This window comes from Xenopus laevis, chromosome 6L (genome assembly GCF_017654675.1).
Source record: "Xenopus laevis strain J_2021 chromosome 6L, Xenopus_laevis_v10.1, whole genome shotgun sequence".
NCBI lineage: Eukaryota > Metazoa > Chordata > Amphibia > Anura > Pipidae > Xenopus > Xenopus laevis.
Genome location: NC_054381.1, coordinates 92,335,319 through 92,356,592, shown reverse-complemented (window position 1 = coordinate 92,356,592; position 21,274 = coordinate 92,335,319). Strand labels below are relative to the sequence as shown.

Sequence of the window (21,274 nt, the reverse complement as noted above, 5' to 3'; positions counted from 1 at the left end):
GACTGCAATAACGGAAGAATGAACATTACTTATTTCTCCTATCATTGTTAAGCAAAGTAAATTTGAATGGCCAAGGCCAATTGTACTGCTCTGACTGCAGGTAGTACATTTGGACTATTATGCAGAGATGCAATGACACAGCTACAAAAGGAGGAAAAAAAAGCTCTCTCTATCACGTCAATTGCCATACTGCAAGGACCATGCCAAGCATCCCACGGCTTAAAATACGCTGGATTTCCAGCAATTACGCCTTTGGAGCTGTATGCTCTTCCCAAATCCCTGATGCTCTTTTTATCATAATTGCTTTTTTGTGTTGGACATATTTCATAGCTTTAAACAATGCATGGATTATTTAATCATTTCTGTGTTTCCTCAGAACACTTTTCATAAATACGGTTTACAACGTACGTAGGTGTAAAATAAATGACTGTGTAAACTGTTTAAACATATATAAAAACGTTTAAACTTAGTATGATTACATCTGATATATAGCTATATAGTATGCCTTACATACTAAGTGACTGCCTCCATAAAGGACACAAAAGATCATACAGTAAATGCTTGTTGTCTCTGAACACAGACTGAACACAAATTAGAAAGGAATTTAGGGTGAATGATTCTTGTCCCTGTCTTTCCTGAAAGCCTAGAATAAAAGCATGGGTGAGGTTTGGGGAAGCAATTATTTTCTGCCTTGTCCATTCTTGGAAATTCTGTAATATGCCTGCTAAAACTTTGTTCTCATTCTGGATGTTTGAACCCAAAAAGACTGAGAATCACTCTACTACAGGCTGTTTCACAGTGACTACACATGCTGCAGATTTTTTTTGATGCACCTATAAAAGTACAGTAATATATGAATAGCTTCCAGAGAAATTCACTGGCAGTTAAGCAGACCCCTTACATATGCATGTGACTAACTGAAAAGCAATATATGAGCAAACAATCATTTTTCCCAGTCATTTTATTGGACTACAAAACCTTACTGCTTTTGTCTGAGCATATTATATCTCATTTAAGGCTGAGTGCTTAAACATAACACTAATATATTACAATTGACTGCTGCCAGAATATTATGGTGCAGTAAAAAGTTATTGATCAAAAAATCAAAAAAGCTTGCTACACAGACCATGATGAAGAATGACTGGGTGACTGTCAATTGTTATAATCATTCTAATATCAGTACTCTTTGACCAAATGTAGGAGTTCACAATGAATTGACTGGATGGATAATCTGTAGGTCAAGTTAGTTGGATCACCAGGTGGAAGTGAAGACTAGTGCAGTTTCAGATCAATATTTCTCCCTCATGCCCAACTTGACACAATCTGTCAGGTGTTTAGGACTGTCCAAGAACAGACAGCTCAGTCTGGAACGCTATGAAAAATCTATGCTTGCATTGTCATGCCTTGCAGAAAAACGTTCTTTCTGTTACACATCATTCCTCATCTCTTTCCATACCTCCCACCTGTGCCACTTTAAAATGACAGCTCTGATTGCTGCAACAGTGTAGGGTATGGTAAGGGTGGATCTAGATGTAAAGTGCTCCACTTTTGTCTCCCAGGGGTCAAATTCATTATTGATCTGTGAAGGTGGCCTGTTTGGTGTGTGTGGCCAGCTTTAGTTCAATAGGCACACTAGGGAATTTTGGTCATTTTAGTAGCTCATAAGATAAGGTCAAAATCCTCAGCTGACCATAGTGTTTGGTGGCCTTGTCTAGGAAATATCGTTTGCATCTTGAGCAACAAAAAAAAAGCAATGGTAAGATGAATCTTACCAAAGGAGACTGAATCAAAATACATTGTTTTTACAGCAATTTCAGAGTTTCTTCTATTGGCAATTTGTTGACTCATCCAAAGTAAAACTCTAAGACAAGACCAGCTGAATCTCTTTGCAAATTGACAAAGCAACAAAACACTCAAAATACCCACTGCCAGCAATACCTGTAAAAGCAAGAGTGCTTTGTAATTTTCTTCCTGATAGCTGAATGCTCTTGCTTTGATGTGTACAGTCGTTTCATTAAAATAGCTCCTTTTAGCAATACTGCTATTATGGGCAATTTCCATAGAAGGATAAACAGCTCTTCTTTACTAATAGACAAATATTATTTGGAACTACCATATGCTCTTCTTCACTCAATATTATTAAAAATGTACTTCGATCATTAAACAGATGCACATATAGCAACTGTAAATGAATATCTTTCTATCCGCATGGAAAAAGGCGTACTTTTTGATGAGATGATATGGAAGCTTTATGACACTAATAATGCCAGACGAGAGCCCCCTCCTACTCCTTTCCCCTCACTTGCCATCTTCTCTATTTAACACTGTACTCTGCACTGTAACCTGTTAAATTGATTTAGATTTATGTTAAACATAAAACCCAACACAGTCCCACTAATCGTAAATATCCAATCTAAACAGCTTGCTTAGGAATTTATGTTACTAATGTAACAGAACTATTTAAGCCGCCTAGCTGAAAATGGTTCATAAATAAATAAGCAGATCTTTCACTGATATTCCTGCTTTAAGGTGGGCAATATCCAGCTGATCTGATCATTGGGTTGATAGGAATCACAATTAGTGATGGGCAAATAAATTCGCCAGACACCAATTTGAGGCGAATTTCCATGTTTCGCCGCAAGCAATTAATTTTGGTACTTTCCAGTTGGCAGATTCCACTCTAGCATGGCATCAAACAAACCAGATACCAATAAGTATGATCATTTACTGCTCCACCTGTTTAAAAACAAACATAGATTGCTTGATTGATTGCTATGCGTTCCATGAACAATATTTGTGAGTAACTATATTACCCTAAAGAACATAAATGGTTCATTATTTTCAAGCACTTAGGACCCAAGGACTAATTGAATCTATATCCATTTAAAGGAGTACATATCCACCTTGCATGGGCCCAGGTAATCTATTGGGGTATTCTCCTACTACAGAGGAGTCCAGTGATTATCTAGCTGGGGTGCCCCAAATCCTAACAAGTATGTCCATATTTACATTTAAGTAAATTCCCAAAAACTTAAAGCACTGAGGAATATTTTCATTGCTTAGCCTTTAAGGTGTTTCAACTTTATACTGAGATATGTATAGCTACATAAGGGCTGGGACACACTGGGCGATTTGGGGAGATTTAGTCGCCTGGCGACTAATTGCCGCGACTTTTCTCCCCGAATGCCTCCCCTCGCTCTGCACTTGGATAAAATGAAAAGTCGCCGGCGCTAATCACACAAGGCGATTCGTTTTCCAAAGTCGCCTCACAAGGAAACTTTGGGCGACTTCGGAAAACAAATCGCCGCGTGTGATTAGCGCGGGCGATTTTCATTTTAGGCAGGCGCAGAGCGAGGAAAGGCATTCGGGGAAGATTGGTCGTGGAAAGTCGCGGCAATTAGTCGCCAGGCGACTAAATCTCCCCAAATCGCCCAGTGTGTCCCAGCCTAAGACATTGGACTAATAAGCATTCATAAGATTTGGCTAACGCTGAGTGACATTTTCAGGATAAAAAATCTCTTGGAAGGTGCATCTGTTGATGAGCACGTAACATTACTTAAAATGTGTTACTGAAGATTCTTATTTACTTATTTAAATGTGTATTTGAATAAACTAGCTGATAGCTAGTTTTTCATTGGAAATTGAATGCTCTGCTAAGTAGATCTTCCAGTTCAAAATTGCAGGCATCATCATCGCCCTAACCTGCATGATATCACCATCTAGTTTTATATCTAGAAAAGGTGGCAATGCTACCAAGTGTCATTTGTCACCATGGTATGAAATTCTACATTACTTTAAAAAGAAGCAACTGATTGGTCGGATGGGAGGCGTGTTAGGGCTGAAGCTCAGCTTATTGCACGAGAGGGCCCCATTTTGTTTAACAAAATGTTCTGTTGCAATCATACAGTGTCCAAACACACAATAAACAAAAAATTCTACTCTATACATAAAACTTTTAAAATATTGCACTGGGACCCATGAAATTTTAGCAACACACCTAATTAAGGCTCCTTGCTAATGTATCTGGGAATAAGGTAGGCTGATACCTTACATATACCACCTTCCTCATCTTCTGCATCTGTTCATGCCTTGTCTTAAATATGGAAGTCTGATCCTGTGACTTGATTGCCTCTTTATAAAAAAATAGCTAATGACAGGAAAACAGGTGCAGACCAGATGAAAAACATTACATAACAGCAAAGCAAATGAGTCATGTGGTTTCTACAGATAAGCTGTTGCCCGTCAGCCTGTTGACCAAGTACTGTAATATTATTATACTCAATATAATCAAGGAAGAAGCCACTGACAACTCAAAGCGGAAGTGGAAACTGAGCGCAGGGCAAAAGACCCATGTATAAGTGCCCTTACAGTTTTATATTCAGTTAGCCCCTTAATTTTAATCACACATTTTTAACTGAATCATACACAAATTTTATTTTGCACTGGGTTTTTGGAATTGGTTGGCTTACAACAATAACACAAAAGTCCATTTGAACGGTTAAGTAAACTCTGATCAAAACACATGACCTTAGTTTAACTGCCTTCTAAATACCACATTAAGAATCGTATGAACAAGCAATTAGATACAATAACTTGCTAAATGAGTAACCCAGTAAATCTGCTTTTTGGTTTGGCTGCAAGCGTGAGGAAATGTGAACCAGATACATTCAGACAGGCTGCTGCCAGTTTCTTGTATATTTAATTTAAAAGTATACAGGGCAGCTTTTTAGTGCTCCATGTTAAATGCACACATTTTGCAACAATTACCAGGTAACACAACAGATTCAGTGTAGCTATTTACTCATCTGCTTAAATAATAAAATCCCAGTTTTGATGGAAAATTCCTAATTTCCAGAGGGGAAAATATGCTAGATGACATTCACACAATCAGATCGGAGAAACACATTATTAAAAAACATATTAATCCAAATTTTATTTGGTGTTTCCAAAAAAAGGTACCTCTATACAAGACCAAAATAAATTAAAAGCTTATCAAAAATATGGGATGAAAGTCAGGGGTACATTTTTAATGTTTTAGTCAACTCCAAAACAGATACTAAATGAAAAAAAAGTAAAAGCAAACACTCAACCCACTGCTACTCGCCCATGTAGTCAGCTGAAATTCTATTTTTCTACACATCAAAATTGAATGAGTGAATTAAACACTTTGAAACAGTGTACAAAGGTTTGTTTGGCATTAACTCTTGTACTATAGACACAAATCTCTTGAAATCAGTCAACTGAGAATTTGCAGCAGATTCATTATTTTCAGAACAGAAACAAAAAGAAACTGCTGCTAAATGGAAGAAAAAACTAGAAAAAGGACACCAACAGTTATAATGAAATATATATATGTAATCTTTTGTAAAATATTAAGTGGGAGCAAAATGAACAATAATATTTAAGAGAAGGCTCAGCAGATACATTATGGGGGTTATTTATCAAAGGTCGAGTTTTTTATTTTTACCTCAAATAAACGCAAAACTCTAATGGCATCTTATTTAAGAAAAAAATAAAATCTGAAAAACCCGATTCTGCTATTTCAAGTCCCACAACCCGAAAACTTGAATTGATCGAGTATTGGCTCGATACCTGTATTAGCTGGCCAGAGATGGTAACCAGGTGATACAATTCAATATCTTCCAATTGAATAACCAAAGGTTCATATGTGGGGCCTCCAAGGAAGCGTTTCAAACTACTTCACTCTATTACAATTGCACCACCACCAATCACTCTTAATGGAATAACAAACAGGAATATCATCCTCACAGGCACACATATGGGGTCATCAGCCAATGAAAGACAGCTTTGGGCCAGATTTTCAAGGGATCTGTTTGCTTTGCTTTCTGCATACCAGTAATCAATATAAAATCTTGCAGGCACCTCTGAAATACAGTCAAAATACAGTCATGTACAGTTAACTCAGTCAGCATCTACCAAAGCCACCAATCACTTTTATAAGGACCTGTTGTGACATCTGTTATAAGAAGCTTTTAATTGCATTTATTGTACAGTAGAATAGCTTCTTTCCTCCTTTTAACCTTCCTTCACCTTCTTCCATTTGCTATGGAGAAAATAGTCAATAACCTAGAGCATGGAACTACTTTCCATAGATTCACAAATGAAAGCCTTGTTTATAAAGAATTTCGACTTCTGTTTATCTGGTAGGAAATTTCCAGTAACCCAGCAATCAGCAATCCCCTACAGAAACAGTGTTCCAAGATTACATTTTCTCGTCTATAATGATTTTATCCATGTCTGTTTCTGTCCTTGTAAACGAAAGCTCAAGGTTTATATAATGATGTCTTTGTGAAATCCATAACATGACTAATTCACAGCAGGATATAATAGCACATCTTCACGTGTAATCATCAACATTTATACTTATAGTGTCAGCAAGTGACACAGCACTTAATTTATAACAGGGGTAAATAAATTCACAAACAAGGTTAACAGAATAAAACTGGGATTAGAGGGATCTGCTCACAATTACATACTGTCTAAAGGGAATGAACTTTGAACAGTTACCCTTCTAGTTTGCATACAGTAATCCTTTTCCTTGCTTAACCTTGCATTGTTTGCCATCTGTGTGGTTACCATACAGTATAGCAAACACACCAAAATGTGACTTCCTTTATTTGACAAAGTCACATACCAGGCTTTAACACTTGATGTTGACTATGTGACAATCCAATGAACCATCCTGCAGTCTCAAGACAAATCCATGAGGTCAATGCAAGTTTGATCTAGTAACTGTGCTTTTCTTTAAATACACACACAACCAGATCTAAAGAGCTAATTTAGGAAGTAGAAAATCTAAGAACCACTTGGAAAGTGGGTTGACACCTTTTTTGAAAATAAATTACTGGCCTTCCTACATTTTTTTTATGCCCTGTTAATAACATTGGCATTGAGCATAATTTTTACTGGTCAGGTGGCATTGCTATTAAAAAGGTCTAATAACACATGCCTGAAATACATAATTTCATGTGTAATTAGATTTTAAAAAATTAATACTGGGAAAATTCGGACACACATCCAATGATGTTTTATATATAAACTTCTATCTGAACCAAAGATTATGAAAATACAGATTCCTAACAGATAATTTAACAGGTTTTTATATTTTGTGTGCTCTCATCAAACAACAACATCTTTAGACATCAGCATCATTACAAATAATAAAATTACAGTAATTCTAAGATAATTCTAAGATAAATTTACGGTGATGCATAGTTCATACAGGCCCCAAATAAAAGGAAAACTCTCAAATTTCAGACAGGGAAGTAGGATTAAAAAAAACAACTTTGAGATTAAAATGGTCAATCCTACAGGCCACTGCTTATTTGTTTCCTTACAAATGCAACCATAAACATGAGGGAGGATGAGAAGCATATTATGTTTGCTTTGAAACAGGTGGCCAGTAACAAATACCTGAGAATTGGCTGCTAAAGGTTATTAGACGGTTGCAAACTTTGCGCCTTTTATTTAATGCAGAGTCCAGAATATAGTTACTTATAGTAAGGTATTATTCAAAAATCACAATATCTGCAAAAACAATATTTTTATATTATGAATGACGTAGGTTTTAATCTGGTCGTAAAGATTTTGTCTCATTGTGTACTTTTGTGTATAAAGGTGCCCATACACAGAGATCCGCTCGTTTGGCAATGTTGTCAAACGAGCGGATCTCTCCCCGATATGCCCACCTTGTGGCAATATCGGGCTGATCCGATCGTGGGCCCTAGGGCCCAACGATCGGATCCTAACGAATACCAATGGGCGGTCGGATCACAGGACAGCATCAACGAATAGATGCGGCCGCGATCCGACGGGATTTTTTGTCCCATCCGATTGAGATCTGGCCGACTATCTGCCAGATCTCGATCGGTGAAGCCCGTCGGGGGGCCCCATACACAGGCCAATAAGCTGCCGACACGGTCTGTCGGCAGCTTTTATCGGCCCGTGTATGGCCACCTTAACTGTGATGACAAACAAAATCTAAATCTGAAATAACTCCTTAAGTTAATTATTTGCAAAGCAGTTAAGAGCTATATTGTTGACAAGGCAGAAAGAATACCTGTAAAATTGCATTCCGAACAAAGACAGGCCTCCCAAATCTTTTATTGTGCATTTAGGTAGAGTCAGCACTTCACAACAAAACTGCTTTCAGACAGTTTCTCCAACTCAATGTAACTGAAGGAGTCACGAGGGATTTTTATTATTGAGTGCTATTCTTCTATCTCAAGGGAGCACGTTTAGCAATGGAGGGTGCCAGTGAGATGTTATCTGGTTACCTTCCCAATATTCTACCGATAGGCTGCTGGGGGGGAGGGTGATATCACTCCAACTTGCAAGTAAAGATTGACTGAAGTTTATAAAAGTCACTGGGTGTACCTGGAAAACCAACATCTCTATATTATTAAAAATAAAAAAAAATCTGTTTGCTGTTTTGAAAAATAGATTTAGTGCAGAATTCAGCTGCAGCAGCACTATTGCCTGTCACAGAATCCCTTTAAACGAATACCATAAGCTAAGGTATCTGCCAGTTTTGTGACCACTGCATAAAATATTAGGTCACTCCTGATAAGTTTCTGATATCAAACGAAGTCAGGTTCTGTAGCATACTACACAAGCAACTCGCTGTTCTTTTGTGACACATCAGTCAGTTGTATAAATATACAAAGATAAGAGGGAAATTGGAACATTAATACAGCTCATACTGCATTTACAGAATGCATGGATTCCCTCCTAATTAAGAAAGGCCAGTAAATAACTTTTAATTCAATTCCAAAGTCACCAATGACACAGATCTATCATTTATGATATAAGGCATTATGTCTCAATTTATAGAAAGGTTAGTTAGAGTGAAGGGAAGTTCAAGGACAGAAATAATAAATATGCAAACCATTTCTATAAATTAACAACAATTTTATCTTTATAGGCAAAATTTAAAATAAGGAGATACTTACGCAGTACATACAGTGATAAAATTATTCCAGCCAGGCAGAATCCTTCAAAAAACCTGAGTGTGCTAAACATATTCACGTCTACTGAAAGGGCCACTGCCAGTCCAAATACCAAATTGAAGATTACAGCGATCAGTAGCACAAGACGCCGACCAATCCTAAAGGAAACAAAAACATTGTCGATCAGAGATATTCAGATATGAAAAAAAAATGATATTCTGCTTTAACAAAAATAACTTTGCTATATAATGCTGTTGAAAACATAGCAAATGGGTTAACATTGCATAGAATACATATGCTTTCATATACGTAATAAAAATGTTACTATCAAACACATTTTAAAATAGTGGGTTTTGTCTGAAGCTGAAGATAAGAAGTAGCAAGGGCAATATAGTACATATTTTCATATAAATGGGTTACATTTCCTGGCCAAATTTTTTTTAATTCCCTCAGATACTTATGGATATTTCAATATTTTGGATGTAGTAGCAGTATCAAATGTCACTAGATACTTATCCAGCACTCATTTACTTAAAGGAAAACTATACACCCAAAATGAACACTTAAGCAACAGATAGTTTATATCAAATTGAATGACATATTAAAGAATCTTACCAAACTGGAATATATATTTACATAAATATTGCCCTTTTACATCTCTTGCCTTGAACCACCATTTTGTGACTCTATCTGTGCTGCCTCAGAGATCACCTGACCAGAAATACTACAACACTAACTGTAACAGGAAGAAGTGAGGAAGCAAAAGGCAGAACTCTGTGTTAATTGGCTCATGTGACCTTACATGTGGTTTGTATGTGGTTTGTATGTGTGCACAGTGAATCGTACGATCTCAGGGGGCGGCCCTTATTTTTTAAAATGGCAATTTTCTATTTATGATTACCCAATGGCACAAACTACTAAAAAAGTATATTATTATTATAATGGTTCATTTACATGAAGCAGGGTTTTACACATGAGCTGTTTTACTCAGTATCTTTTAATAGAGATCTACATTGTTTGGGGGGTATAGTTTTCCTTTAAACTGGTTATACAAGTACCGATTGTGAACAATTTTCAGATCCTGACTGATATCCATGGATAATGGTCAATTTGTGCATCTACCATTTTTGAAAATCTATGCATGATGCACCAACAGATTAGAAAATGAACAAGAGCTGTACTTTCTCTTTACTTCCTGCTTCTGATCATTCACATCGATGGCTGAGCAAATGTCACAATAGAGAGGCAGCCATATTATAGGCCACCTACATAATATTGGCCTGCTGGTCCATCGATCAGATACTGTTCGGGATGGCACAATTTATGGCTGCCTTTATAAACTATGGTATGACACACACACAAACATTCAGATACTGGTGGGATGGCGCCTTTAAAGGCCAGGATAATTTACAAAGTAATTTCAACATATCACTAACTCAAGACTAGTCTGTAAATTCACCTAATCCGATGAAGGGTGGTACATTAATCTCACCTAAACTGCTTAAATGGGTTGCTTGCAGTATTTAAATGCTCACCAAACAAACAGTACTGGTTCTTAAATGACGCACTGCACCTCACCCAGTAAATCAATATAATTATTACATACCCATATATTTTATCCAGTCATTTTGTACCTGAATTCAATTTGTTGAGAATTTAATTTTTTTCTTGCAGTTATTTTTTAAAGTTGCTTCCGTGCAAAGAAATTCCAACATGCATAGAAGTCTGTAATCGTAAAGTGACAAGGGAAGCTTAAAAAGCAGTATTTTGCTCTTTTGCAGGTTCTAACATTTGAAACAATGTAGCATTGTGTTCATTACAGCTTTGGCTGGAGGAGAGCTGGCTTCTGCTTAATAATTGGTTTAAAAGTCAGAACCAGCAGTGAGTGCAGAAAAGGGCAATGGATAGACAAATGCTACTTTCAAATGGAATAAGAGTTACACATTTTCGTCACTAAGTAGCATTTTATTTTTGGATTAACTACCTCTTTAACACATACAGTATGTATGTCTATTTTACAAAAGTGGAGACAATTTTGAACCAGGCAGCCTTTAGGAAGGCTTGCTAATCCTTCTTTTCTGGAAGTACTCAGTGGAAATACATTTGATATCCTAACTTCAATAATAACTTTCTTGTGAAATCCTGCATTTTCCTTCTGTGCAGCAATTTGCAAGGTTCCTTAGCAACTGCAGTTAAACTGTACATGCGTACTGCTGAAACCCTGCAGTGTTCCTTTTTACCTCATCATCTCTATTTGGCCAGTAACATACATGGGGGGGAAATGTTTGAAAACTATGAAGGACAATCTCAAGGTTACTAGGGAAAATGGTTGTGTTTATTTTAAATATTCCTGGTGCTCCTATAACAAAATATTGCTCATATTGTGCAAAACATAACATGTCTGGACTTCTTTCCATTTACATAGAAAACACTATATGACCTGGTTTACAGATGGCACAACAGTTTGTCACTGGGCAGAAACAGAGACTCAGGATACAGTTTGCTGCAGAGAACTAACTGTAGGACAGTGTTACAAACAGAAAGGGTTAAAAATTACAACCTATCCTCTAACCACAGACACATGAAAATATATTGTCCTGCGTGAGTTAAAAGGAAATCTCATCATCATAATGAATTGCATTAGTATTCTTTCGGCAACCTGCAGAATTAAAAGGAGGGCTGACATGCAACTGAATGCACACATTGTTGTTTTTATTTCCCACTCAGCAGGATGATAGTCATTTTTCTAGTCCATGCCGAACACGTCTATTACCCTTGTGTTTCTTTTCAGTTGAATAGAATTGCACTTCTTTATTGCATTTAATGTTCTATGCCAGGAATGTCATACTCATTGCCTCCCAGCCAGTGTCTAGAGGAGGATTCTGGGAGTTGTAATGCAGAACAGAGGGTGCTTTTTTTTTTTTTTAGAGAGAGATTCTCTGTTCTTTAAAATTTTAAAGATTCCTGTTCTTTAAAATTGACTGCCCAAGAAAAGAATTCACATGTGGGACTTCTGGGCACTACTTGGCACAATACACTGCATTTTGCCTCGAATAGCAACGACACTTGAACAACTTCATGTTATCTAGGGGTTCTTGAGTCAAAATGTGTTTTTCCCAAAAATATACATGTATATATTTAGAGCTTTTACAACATATAAAATATAGACAGTGTGCTTTGTTGAATCCGAAATAAAAAGGCATATGTACTATTTTAATTCTGGGGTGTTTACACGGCACATACATTTGCAAACCTATGTATAATAGACATGAAACTATTCAGAAGATTCCAGATTCATATTTAGAACATTTAATCTCAGTACTTAAAGCTTTAAGACTATTTTGATAATAAACAGAATAAAAACTATAAAAATAACAATAAAAAAAAGAGTTTGGTAAAGATTTATAGTTGGCTAGTTTGAGGTAGAAATACATATACTCATTTTAAATTCACCAACATGTTTACTTTCTAATAATATATTATTTTTGTGGCTTTTACCATAAATAAAAACAGGTGTGCTTGTATTGTAGCAGCCAAAATGTCAGCCATGAACATTTTTAACAATTTTGGCCCTCTACATGCGCCTTAGTTTACAATTTAGAAAGCATATGCATATTTAGCATCAAACTGTTCAGAAGACCCCTGTCATTCCTAAGGGCATGTAGCAGAATGCTAATATTGTTAAAGGGATACTGTCATGGGAAAAAAAAATTTTCAAAATGAATCCGTTAATAGTGCTGCTCCAGCAGAATTCTGCACTGAAATCCATTTCTCAAAAGAGCAAACAGATTTTTTTTATATTCGATTTTGAAATCTGACATGGGGCTAGACATATTGTCAATTTACCAGCTGCCCCAAGTCATGGGGGCAGCTGGGAAATTGACAAAAATGTCAATTTATTGGTTAGTAGCATTTCTCACCTTGGAATCTAAAGTGTGCTAATTATTGGTGCTATGAAAAATCTGTTTCTGATCTACAAGTCAATAATCTCATACATATTTGGTAATGGCACATTAAAGGGACAGAGTCTATCCAGATTAGTTGCATTTTGGTGTATTTAATAAAATATATTTCTGTCATAGTACTTTGTATTATATAAAACAGCTATTTTTTTATTATTTCAAACCACATGGTATTAACTAACCAGATGCATTTAAAGCAGTGATCTTTCCCTACACCCCACCCCAGGATGTATCAATATTTCTTTGCTATTAGGCATGGCTCCAATGGTTAATGGTTGGTCTTGGCTCCTTAGATGTTAATGATGTTAATGTTGGGCCTAAATGTATCTATGTAATTAGTTGTGGGGCTTAAAAGAAGCACAAAGCTCCAAATCTTTCTCTAGTTTTGTATGCCATTTTTTTTTTTTTACACACACATGTCTACTGCCCATGGAACGCTATATAAATAAATATATACACACCCTGGCCGGTCAACAGCTAGGGCTGGAATCAATATCAGCAATATACTTACTGTTAAATTAATAATACCATATACATTTCCCTAATAACTGCAAACCCATCTCTGTGTGCCTATTTACCTACCCATTCTGCCCATTTTGCAGTCCTATCCAGATTTTTCTGTCCATTACTCCACCCCCATAGTGATAGCCCCGCCTCCAAGTGTCTCTGATCTGACCCTAGGGGCATTTGGGACATTTTCAGTAAAGTACAGAGGTGAATAATACAATGGCAAATATGTGTTTTGACACAATGGGGGGAATTCACACAAGTGGTGATACTGCGACAAAAAAAAAAGATCTCTTATCTTCACTTTGAACTGTGAATTTGTCTTTTAAGCCGACAGTTTCCATATGGCGTCTTTCACAAAACATTATTTCTGAATTTGTCTTTAGCTGCTCCTAAGCCTGTCAGTCTGCTATCATGCGACTCTCAGCTGTAACTTTGCCTTGCACTAATGATTGTGCCTTTCAGAGAAGAGATTCCCTGCAGAACACAGGCTTTATCAGCTACAATTTCAGTTAATTTCTCATCTCTTAACTGATGAATGCAGTGCCACATAAGTATTCATTAAAGGGATACTGTCATGGGAAAAAACATTATTTTCAAAATGAATCAGTTAATAGTGCTCCTCCAGCAGAATTTTGCGCTGAAATCCATTTCTCAAAAGAGTGGGACATGACCAGGGGCAGCTGGGAAATTGACAAAATGTCTAGCCCCATGTCAGATTTCAAAACTGAATATAAAAAAATCTGTTTGCTCTTTTGAGGAATGGATTTCAGTGCATAATTCTGCTGGAGTAGCACTATTAATTGATGTGTTTTGAAAAAAACATGTTTTCTGATGACAGGATCCCTTTAAGTGTCTCCTGTAGGGGGAAGTAAAACCTCCTAGAAAATGTTTAGATTTAGCGCTACTGCACAGATCCTCCAGCCCACCTCCCAAACCACATCAGTTACACCTGCCTCAACTCAACTGAGGCCATTGGGCCATCCAGAACCACACCAGCATCTTTGCCCATGTAACTTTCATTCCCATCATAGATTTCAGCTAGGAACATGGGCAGTAGTTCAAAATCCCACTGCTTGCTGATCAACAGATGGATGGTGGAACAGAAGTGACACAGCTGAAGGTGGCACCAACACTGCTGAGCAGCCCTTTAGGGGGGCAAGTGTCAGTGACATATTGGAGAGGGGAATGGGGGCTGTGTACTGGTACTAAAACTAAAAATTTGGCAAAGAGGCTTTTTTCCTCTTCAACATGCATACATATATTAGCTAAAAATTCTAATATTGCCTCATTAATGAAGCAAGAACTACCAAAATAATGCAAATGTGAGGTAAAAACATTTCCACATCTGCGCATTGATGTCGTCCTCATTGTGACTGCTGGCATTACAGCAATTATGATCAGATCGTGAGCTCAAGGGTTAACCTTTCAGATCCGGTACAAGAGGGGGGTTGTGGGTGCACTCCTAAGGCCATATATAAAATATATATATATATATATATATATATATATATATATATATATATATATATATATATACACAATAATCCCCTGTCTAAAAAAAAAAAAAAAAAAAACAGGGTTTTTTGTTACAAAGTTATGATCATAAAATTGATAAGCCGCCATACCATGTCAAGGTAAACCCCATACGGCGGTCTCTTCACAATCACATTTTTTTTTTTTTAAATGGGCGTTGGTCTGGGCAGTCTCCCCTTCAAAAGCCGCATATGCAGGTGGCGGGGGAGGATCTAGTCCAGATTGAAACCAAGGTTTTAAATTTTGATCACAGGTAAACAGGTTAGGGACCGCCGTATGGGGTTTACCTTGACGTGGTATGGCGGCTTACCAATTTTATGATCATAACTTTGTAACAAAAAACCCTGTTTTTCTTTTTTTAGACAGGGGATTATTGTATTTAAATATTTTTTATATGGCCTTAGGAGTGCACCCACAACCCCCCTCTTGTAACCTTTCAGATCCGCCCGATATTTACTACCTCAAAGTGTCTTATAATGTATGGCTAGCTTAGGTGTATTTATGGAAAATGAGCTGGCAGGGATCAGGTTAATGACACAAGGATGTCCTGGTTTCCAGTTTCAATATTATGGGAGCCCTAGTGACTAAGTTATAGATCTTGATAAAAAAAATTGTTGCACCTGTGACACAGCCATCTGGCTATACTACACATTTAGACAGTGGGGCGAGGCAGGAAAAAAGGCTTTCACAATGTTCAGTAATATTTTCTGGTCCTGGATTGAAAGATATGAGCAACACCGTTTAGAGGCAAACTGCTGAGGGCTGCTACAGAGCAGCAAATTTTTACAGTTTTCCATGTTCCTAAGTGAAGAGCTACTATTAGCAGCTACATGTCATGGCAGAGACAATAGTGATAATTGGTTTTGCTAAGCCACTACGTGTGTTTTAGCAGATGCAATTCTCAGTATTGTCTATGGCAGGGTATTTTTTTGACATTTTGTAGCCACAAAAAAAGGAGCTGTTACAAGTACTTGTATTGTCTATGGCAGAAAAACCTGTCATAGACAATACTGAGAATTGCCTCTGCTAAAACACATGTGCCTCAGCAAAGCCAATTATAACGATTGTCTTTTTTGTAGCCATGACAAGGAGATGCTACTAGCAGCTCTGTGTGTCTTTACCCTAAGGTAAGGATAAAATAGCTTGTTTAAATACTGATGTGAGGCTGAAAGATATGCCAACATGTACAGTACATAACCTACAACACCGCTGTCCAACTTCTGTGGTACCGAGGTCCGGAATGTTTCTGGCCTACATGGTGAAAGGCAGATAATGGCAGCCAGTGTTGATGACGCCCGTGTTATCACAAGAAATGTTAAGACAATACCCACATTAATGGTGCTAGCATACAAAAAAACGAAATATTAAGACATACCCTTAAATTCACATGCCTCCTCCTCCCACCCTTTGGATAACACAGCACATGATTGCACATCAGCACATGACTGAATATCTTAGTGGCCACTAACAACAATTTCCAAATGCTAACAAACCCCAAAAACAAACCCTTACCTAGCTCAGATCCCACAGGCAAAGTAGAGCAGGCAGGGTGTGCCACACACAGGTATAGCACACTTAGGGAGCATAGGGGAGGCAGAATATGGCACGCAGACAGAATAGAGCAGCAGACAGGGAAGCACTCTAAGATGAACAGTTCATACTGTGCTACATACAGTGACACAATGCTGGTGCCCTCCAGAAGTTTGTATGAGGTATAAACAGGTGAACAATGTGGGCACTTTCAGTCTGAGTTTGAGTGAACAGTACAGGAATTTATGGGTGTGAACAATTAGAGGTGTTAGCGGTGTGAACAATGCAGGGGGGATTAATGTCTGAATTTAAAGTGTAAATAATGCCGGAGCAAGTTAATCTCTATAGTGATACCTTTTAAACAGGGCTGGATTTAAATAGAGGGCACCCCTAGGCCCACTGTCATTCGTCGCCTCCATCCGCTTCCTTTTATTCACTCAAATTTTCATCACCGGGACCGGAGCAATGGCGATTGGTGCACAGGATATTTAAAAAAACAATTGTATCTCCTGCTCATCTCCAGTGTTTGTGGTGTGAGGTTGGGCAGAATGCTGCCGCCTTAAATCCTGCCGCCCTAGGCCCGGGCCTTGGTGGCCTCTCCACAAATCCGGGCCTGCTTTTAAAGCTTACATATGATAAGCGACCTCCGCTCCATTTGACATTAGCCCACACCATGGCACAATTCTAATACGTTATGTGCCTATTTCTTTCCACTGTGTTCTGGTGTAATGGACATATGTGTATAATGAAGATTGGAGCATACATCACTGAATTGTGGGTATGCACGGGAAAAGCTACACTACTGCTAAGGTTGCAAATATCTTTCCACACAGTGTTGGGCTTACAATATGGTTGGGGGTTGCCATGTCCAGTATGATACTACTTATCACAGGATGTATACATAGGTAATTTTAATGGAAATATATTATATATTCTGTATAATTTGTATTATTCATCACATATTAAATACAGAAACCTGAAGTTAATTATGTATTTTTACCAGTTTAAAAGACAGTGCAAAGCGTTATACAGATATCATAATCCTTATTTACGACCAGAAGTGTAACTTTAGACATGTTAAATGGACAAAAGATTGTGTGCATACGGACAATATTGGGAACTTGTGCCCAAATACACTCTTTGCACAGCTGTGCTAAGCTCCAATCTTTTTGTTCCGCCTCTTCTAATGAACCATGTGCATACTTAGGCTAGGTAACGCTAGAACTGCTGCCACTCCGAATGTGGCAGTAATTTCAGGGTTACCACATAGAGTTGCATAATAGCTGCTATGGTTTTACCAAAAATCAACACACCATGGATACAATACAGCGATACAATATTCATGCAAGATTTTCAGATTGGGTGATTAGCAAAAACATGCTGAATCAGGTGCAACTCAGCATGAAGCTGCAAAAATATTGCATTTCAGGGGGAAAAAAACATGGCACTCTGCAACAGAACATTTAACTTTACAAACTGCACTGTGTTTGTAAATAACCCTTCTTTATTGAAAACTGTAGCATTCTGTAATCACTAATTCATCATTCTGGCATGCATGTGTGTTTCCACCTTTAGGCAGGATCTTGCATTGTATAGTCATTAATAAATATTTTGGGAATCTTCCATGTTGTGAATTCTAAAAAGGAAAGAATCCAAGGAATCCAATTGAAGAATAAGATGTGATTGCAATTCTGTCTGCAAAATCATGTCTGTGCCAATACTTTATGTAATTTATGGTTTTAAAAATTGTGACAGTTCCTAGAAGTGTATACTTATTTTTCTTGGAAGACTATGATCCACCAAAAAATGATGTAACAACGGTAACTTGAGCAAAACCAGTACATTTGGGGCTCCTAGACACTATGATTCCTAGGCAAAAATACCTTTAGTTTAATGTGGAGTCTAAACCACACTACATAAGCTTATGACATGCAAGTAAAATAAAAATCAGGAAGCAATATTAGGGTTGGCAATTATGATTAAGTGCACATGTGGCAGATCCTTCATCAGTGCTTTTCCTAATAGAAATAATCTTGCGCATATTAAAGGGGAAGTCAGCCTTCACAAATCTGATTTTCAAATGCCAGAAATAATATATTTCTACTTGTATTTTGTACAATTTTTTGTAATATTTACCCCCCTTTCATAAAATTATATAAGGTCACCAGCTTTCTAAATGGTTTAAGATTTTATTAGTACATATATTTATCAGCAGCATCACAGAAATGGCAGCAAAATAGTTGCTCTGTGACAGACATTATTAAAGCTTTGGGTGCATGCTCAATAGATCTGGGGGGAAATTAAGCACTCATTTTTAAAATGTACATTTTAGAAAAACCGCAGGAAAATAAACCACAGAAAATAGAAAGTAATTGAAAAAGGCATTACTAGCGGTGGTACGATTAAAAATAAGAAATACTATGAAGGTGAACTGTACATTTAAGTACAGTATATTATAATTTTGACCTTTTAAAAAATATACTGAATGTAACACTTGCACACTTCAATTCAAAATATGGAAACCTTACCAGTCAGCAATACATCCTGTTATCAAGTATCCAAATATCATTCCAACCAGCAGAGAAAACTTGGCAATGTGGACTTTCCAAGAAGAGTCACAAACAAGATCCCACTAGGAGACAAAACAAGAGACTCACATTGAAACAAGCAATATACAGCAAAGTAAACATCAATTTACTCTTTAATTGCAAGCTGTTCAAGCTTGGAAAATAAATGGATATTTTAGATATAGTCAGTCTGCATATGTTTTATCCTTAAAAGTTGATATTGAAAAGGAGAGAAAGTCACAGACACAAAAACTGAAAATTAATGTTTTTGGGCTTTAGTATTGAGCTTGAAAACAAATTGAAACAAATAAAACTGAGCAACACCACATTTATAATATGACCCAAAAGTTTGATTAAAACATCAGACACTTAACAAAATTAATTAGAAGTGTTTAAGCTTATCAATGCTGTGTTAACCTCTACACAGCTGTTTTAAATGATGTGATTATTATTATTAACAAGTTTTTTTAGAGCACTGACATATGTGATTGTACAGAAACTGCCCAGCACTTATTACCCATGCTCACAAAAATTTGTGGAATAATACAATCCCTTTAAACTTTCTGATTTTGTCTAAAAATAACTTCTCAATAACAGTACTTTTCTTATAAGCAAAGGGCAAGTCAAAACTAATGACAAACCATGAGTGTAGCTCTGTGCACATCCTTGATAATTAAAGGGCAAGTTTCATTACACTGTATCTTGGTCACACAGTACAATTTAAATCAGAGTAGGGCATTGTTTAAGATGACTATGGAGGCAGCTGGTCATGAGATCCCACGCTTGTCTTATTTATGAGTCACTACTAAATATCCAAAAACAATCCCCTGAAATGAAAGGGATTAAGTGTAACTGGAACAATAAATGACAAGTAGAGTGATGGGATAAACATTCTGCAATACCTCAAGTGCTCACAAATCCACAATGGAGTTATAATAATGCACTGGGGTTTACAGGTCATCCAGTGAAACCAGCAGAGTACAGCTTTCTTATTTGCAGAAAACCAAAACACAACGAGTTGGATTTATAAACACTGGATAATACTGTACCAGTGCCATAACCTAAAAACCAAAATCAGACAAGACAATCAGGGTCAGGCAATGGCAGATCTCTTCCTGCGTTTCTCTCCATTGCATTGGTCTGCCTGTACCCGGAAGCATTGTGTTGGCATGGGTGGAGGAGGTAAACGCTGCAGATTATGGAGACAAGGCACTGAAAAGCCAAGGGGGAGCAGCAGGACAGTGAATTCTCTGCCTATGGAGAATCTGCTATGCGTAACATCGTCTGGACCTATCCTTAAGGTGGACATAGACACACCAATATTGTACGTAACAAATGTTCATTCGATATTCGGTGCATGTATCGTGGGAGACGAGCAGACCGATAACAGCAGAAGACTTAGATATTGGTCAGCTAGTCAATCTGGCACCTTTGAATGCACCTGAACATCGGCCATTGCTTGTGCTGAAGAGTCAGATACAAAACCATTGTTTCTACATGTATATCTAATGATTCAGCTCTACACTTGTATTGAATGAATGATCTTTTCCAGGAAAGATTGCAATTGTAACGTCTATGGCCACCTTTAGTTTCTAACTTCTGTGTTACTGCACTGGTGCAAAATTATTATTGGGTTACTGCACCAGCATGTTACAGTGTAATAGACTGGTAGATGATAAACAGTCTGATAAACCTTGTTTTTGTTTACAATAAGATTACTTTTTTAACAATGTTTTGTATAGAGATTCAGATAACCACACTCAAGCAGTGTGCATACTGAGCACATAAAGAAATTCAGAGAATCCACTCTTTTGAATTCAGCGAATACCAAACCGAATTTAAATCCTAATTTACATTTGCATATGCAAATTAGGGACAGGAAAGGAAAAAGTGTAAATCCTTTTTTTTTTTTTTTAATTCTTTTTTTTTTTTTGATGAAAAGTCACGTGATTTCCTTTCCCACCCCTAATTTGCAAATGCAAATTAGGATTCGGCCAAATCTGAATGTTGCTGAAAAAGGCAGAATCCTGGCAAAATAGCGAACCCAATCCTGGATTCAGTGCATCCCTAATAAAGATAATAACAAAGTAAAGTGACGTCATTAACGGGATACCGTCATGGGAAAATTTTTTTTTCCCAAAATGAATCAGTTAATAGTGCTGCTTCAGCAGAATTCTGCACTGAAATCCATTTCTCAAAAGAG

The 21,274-nt window shown here is 37.1% G+C and overlaps 1 protein-coding gene across 2 annotated transcripts in view; it reads right to left on the bottom strand.

Annotated features, from left to right (window-relative positions):
* slc22a23.L (solute carrier family 22 member 23 L homeolog) overlaps nt 1-21,274 on the bottom strand; it is a 94,896-nt gene that overhangs the window by 48,878 nt on the left and 24,744 nt on the right. For both annotated transcript variants that reach the window (XM_018267750.2, XM_018267749.2), the window contains exons 2-3: nt 19,033-19,136; nt 8,973-9,127 (exon numbers count right to left, since the gene is read on the bottom strand). In XM_018267750.2, the coding sequence (XP_018123239.1) occupies nt 8,973-9,127; nt 19,033-19,136 (259 nt within the window). The remainder of the gene's footprint in view (nt 1-8,972; nt 9,128-19,032; nt 19,137-21,274) is intronic.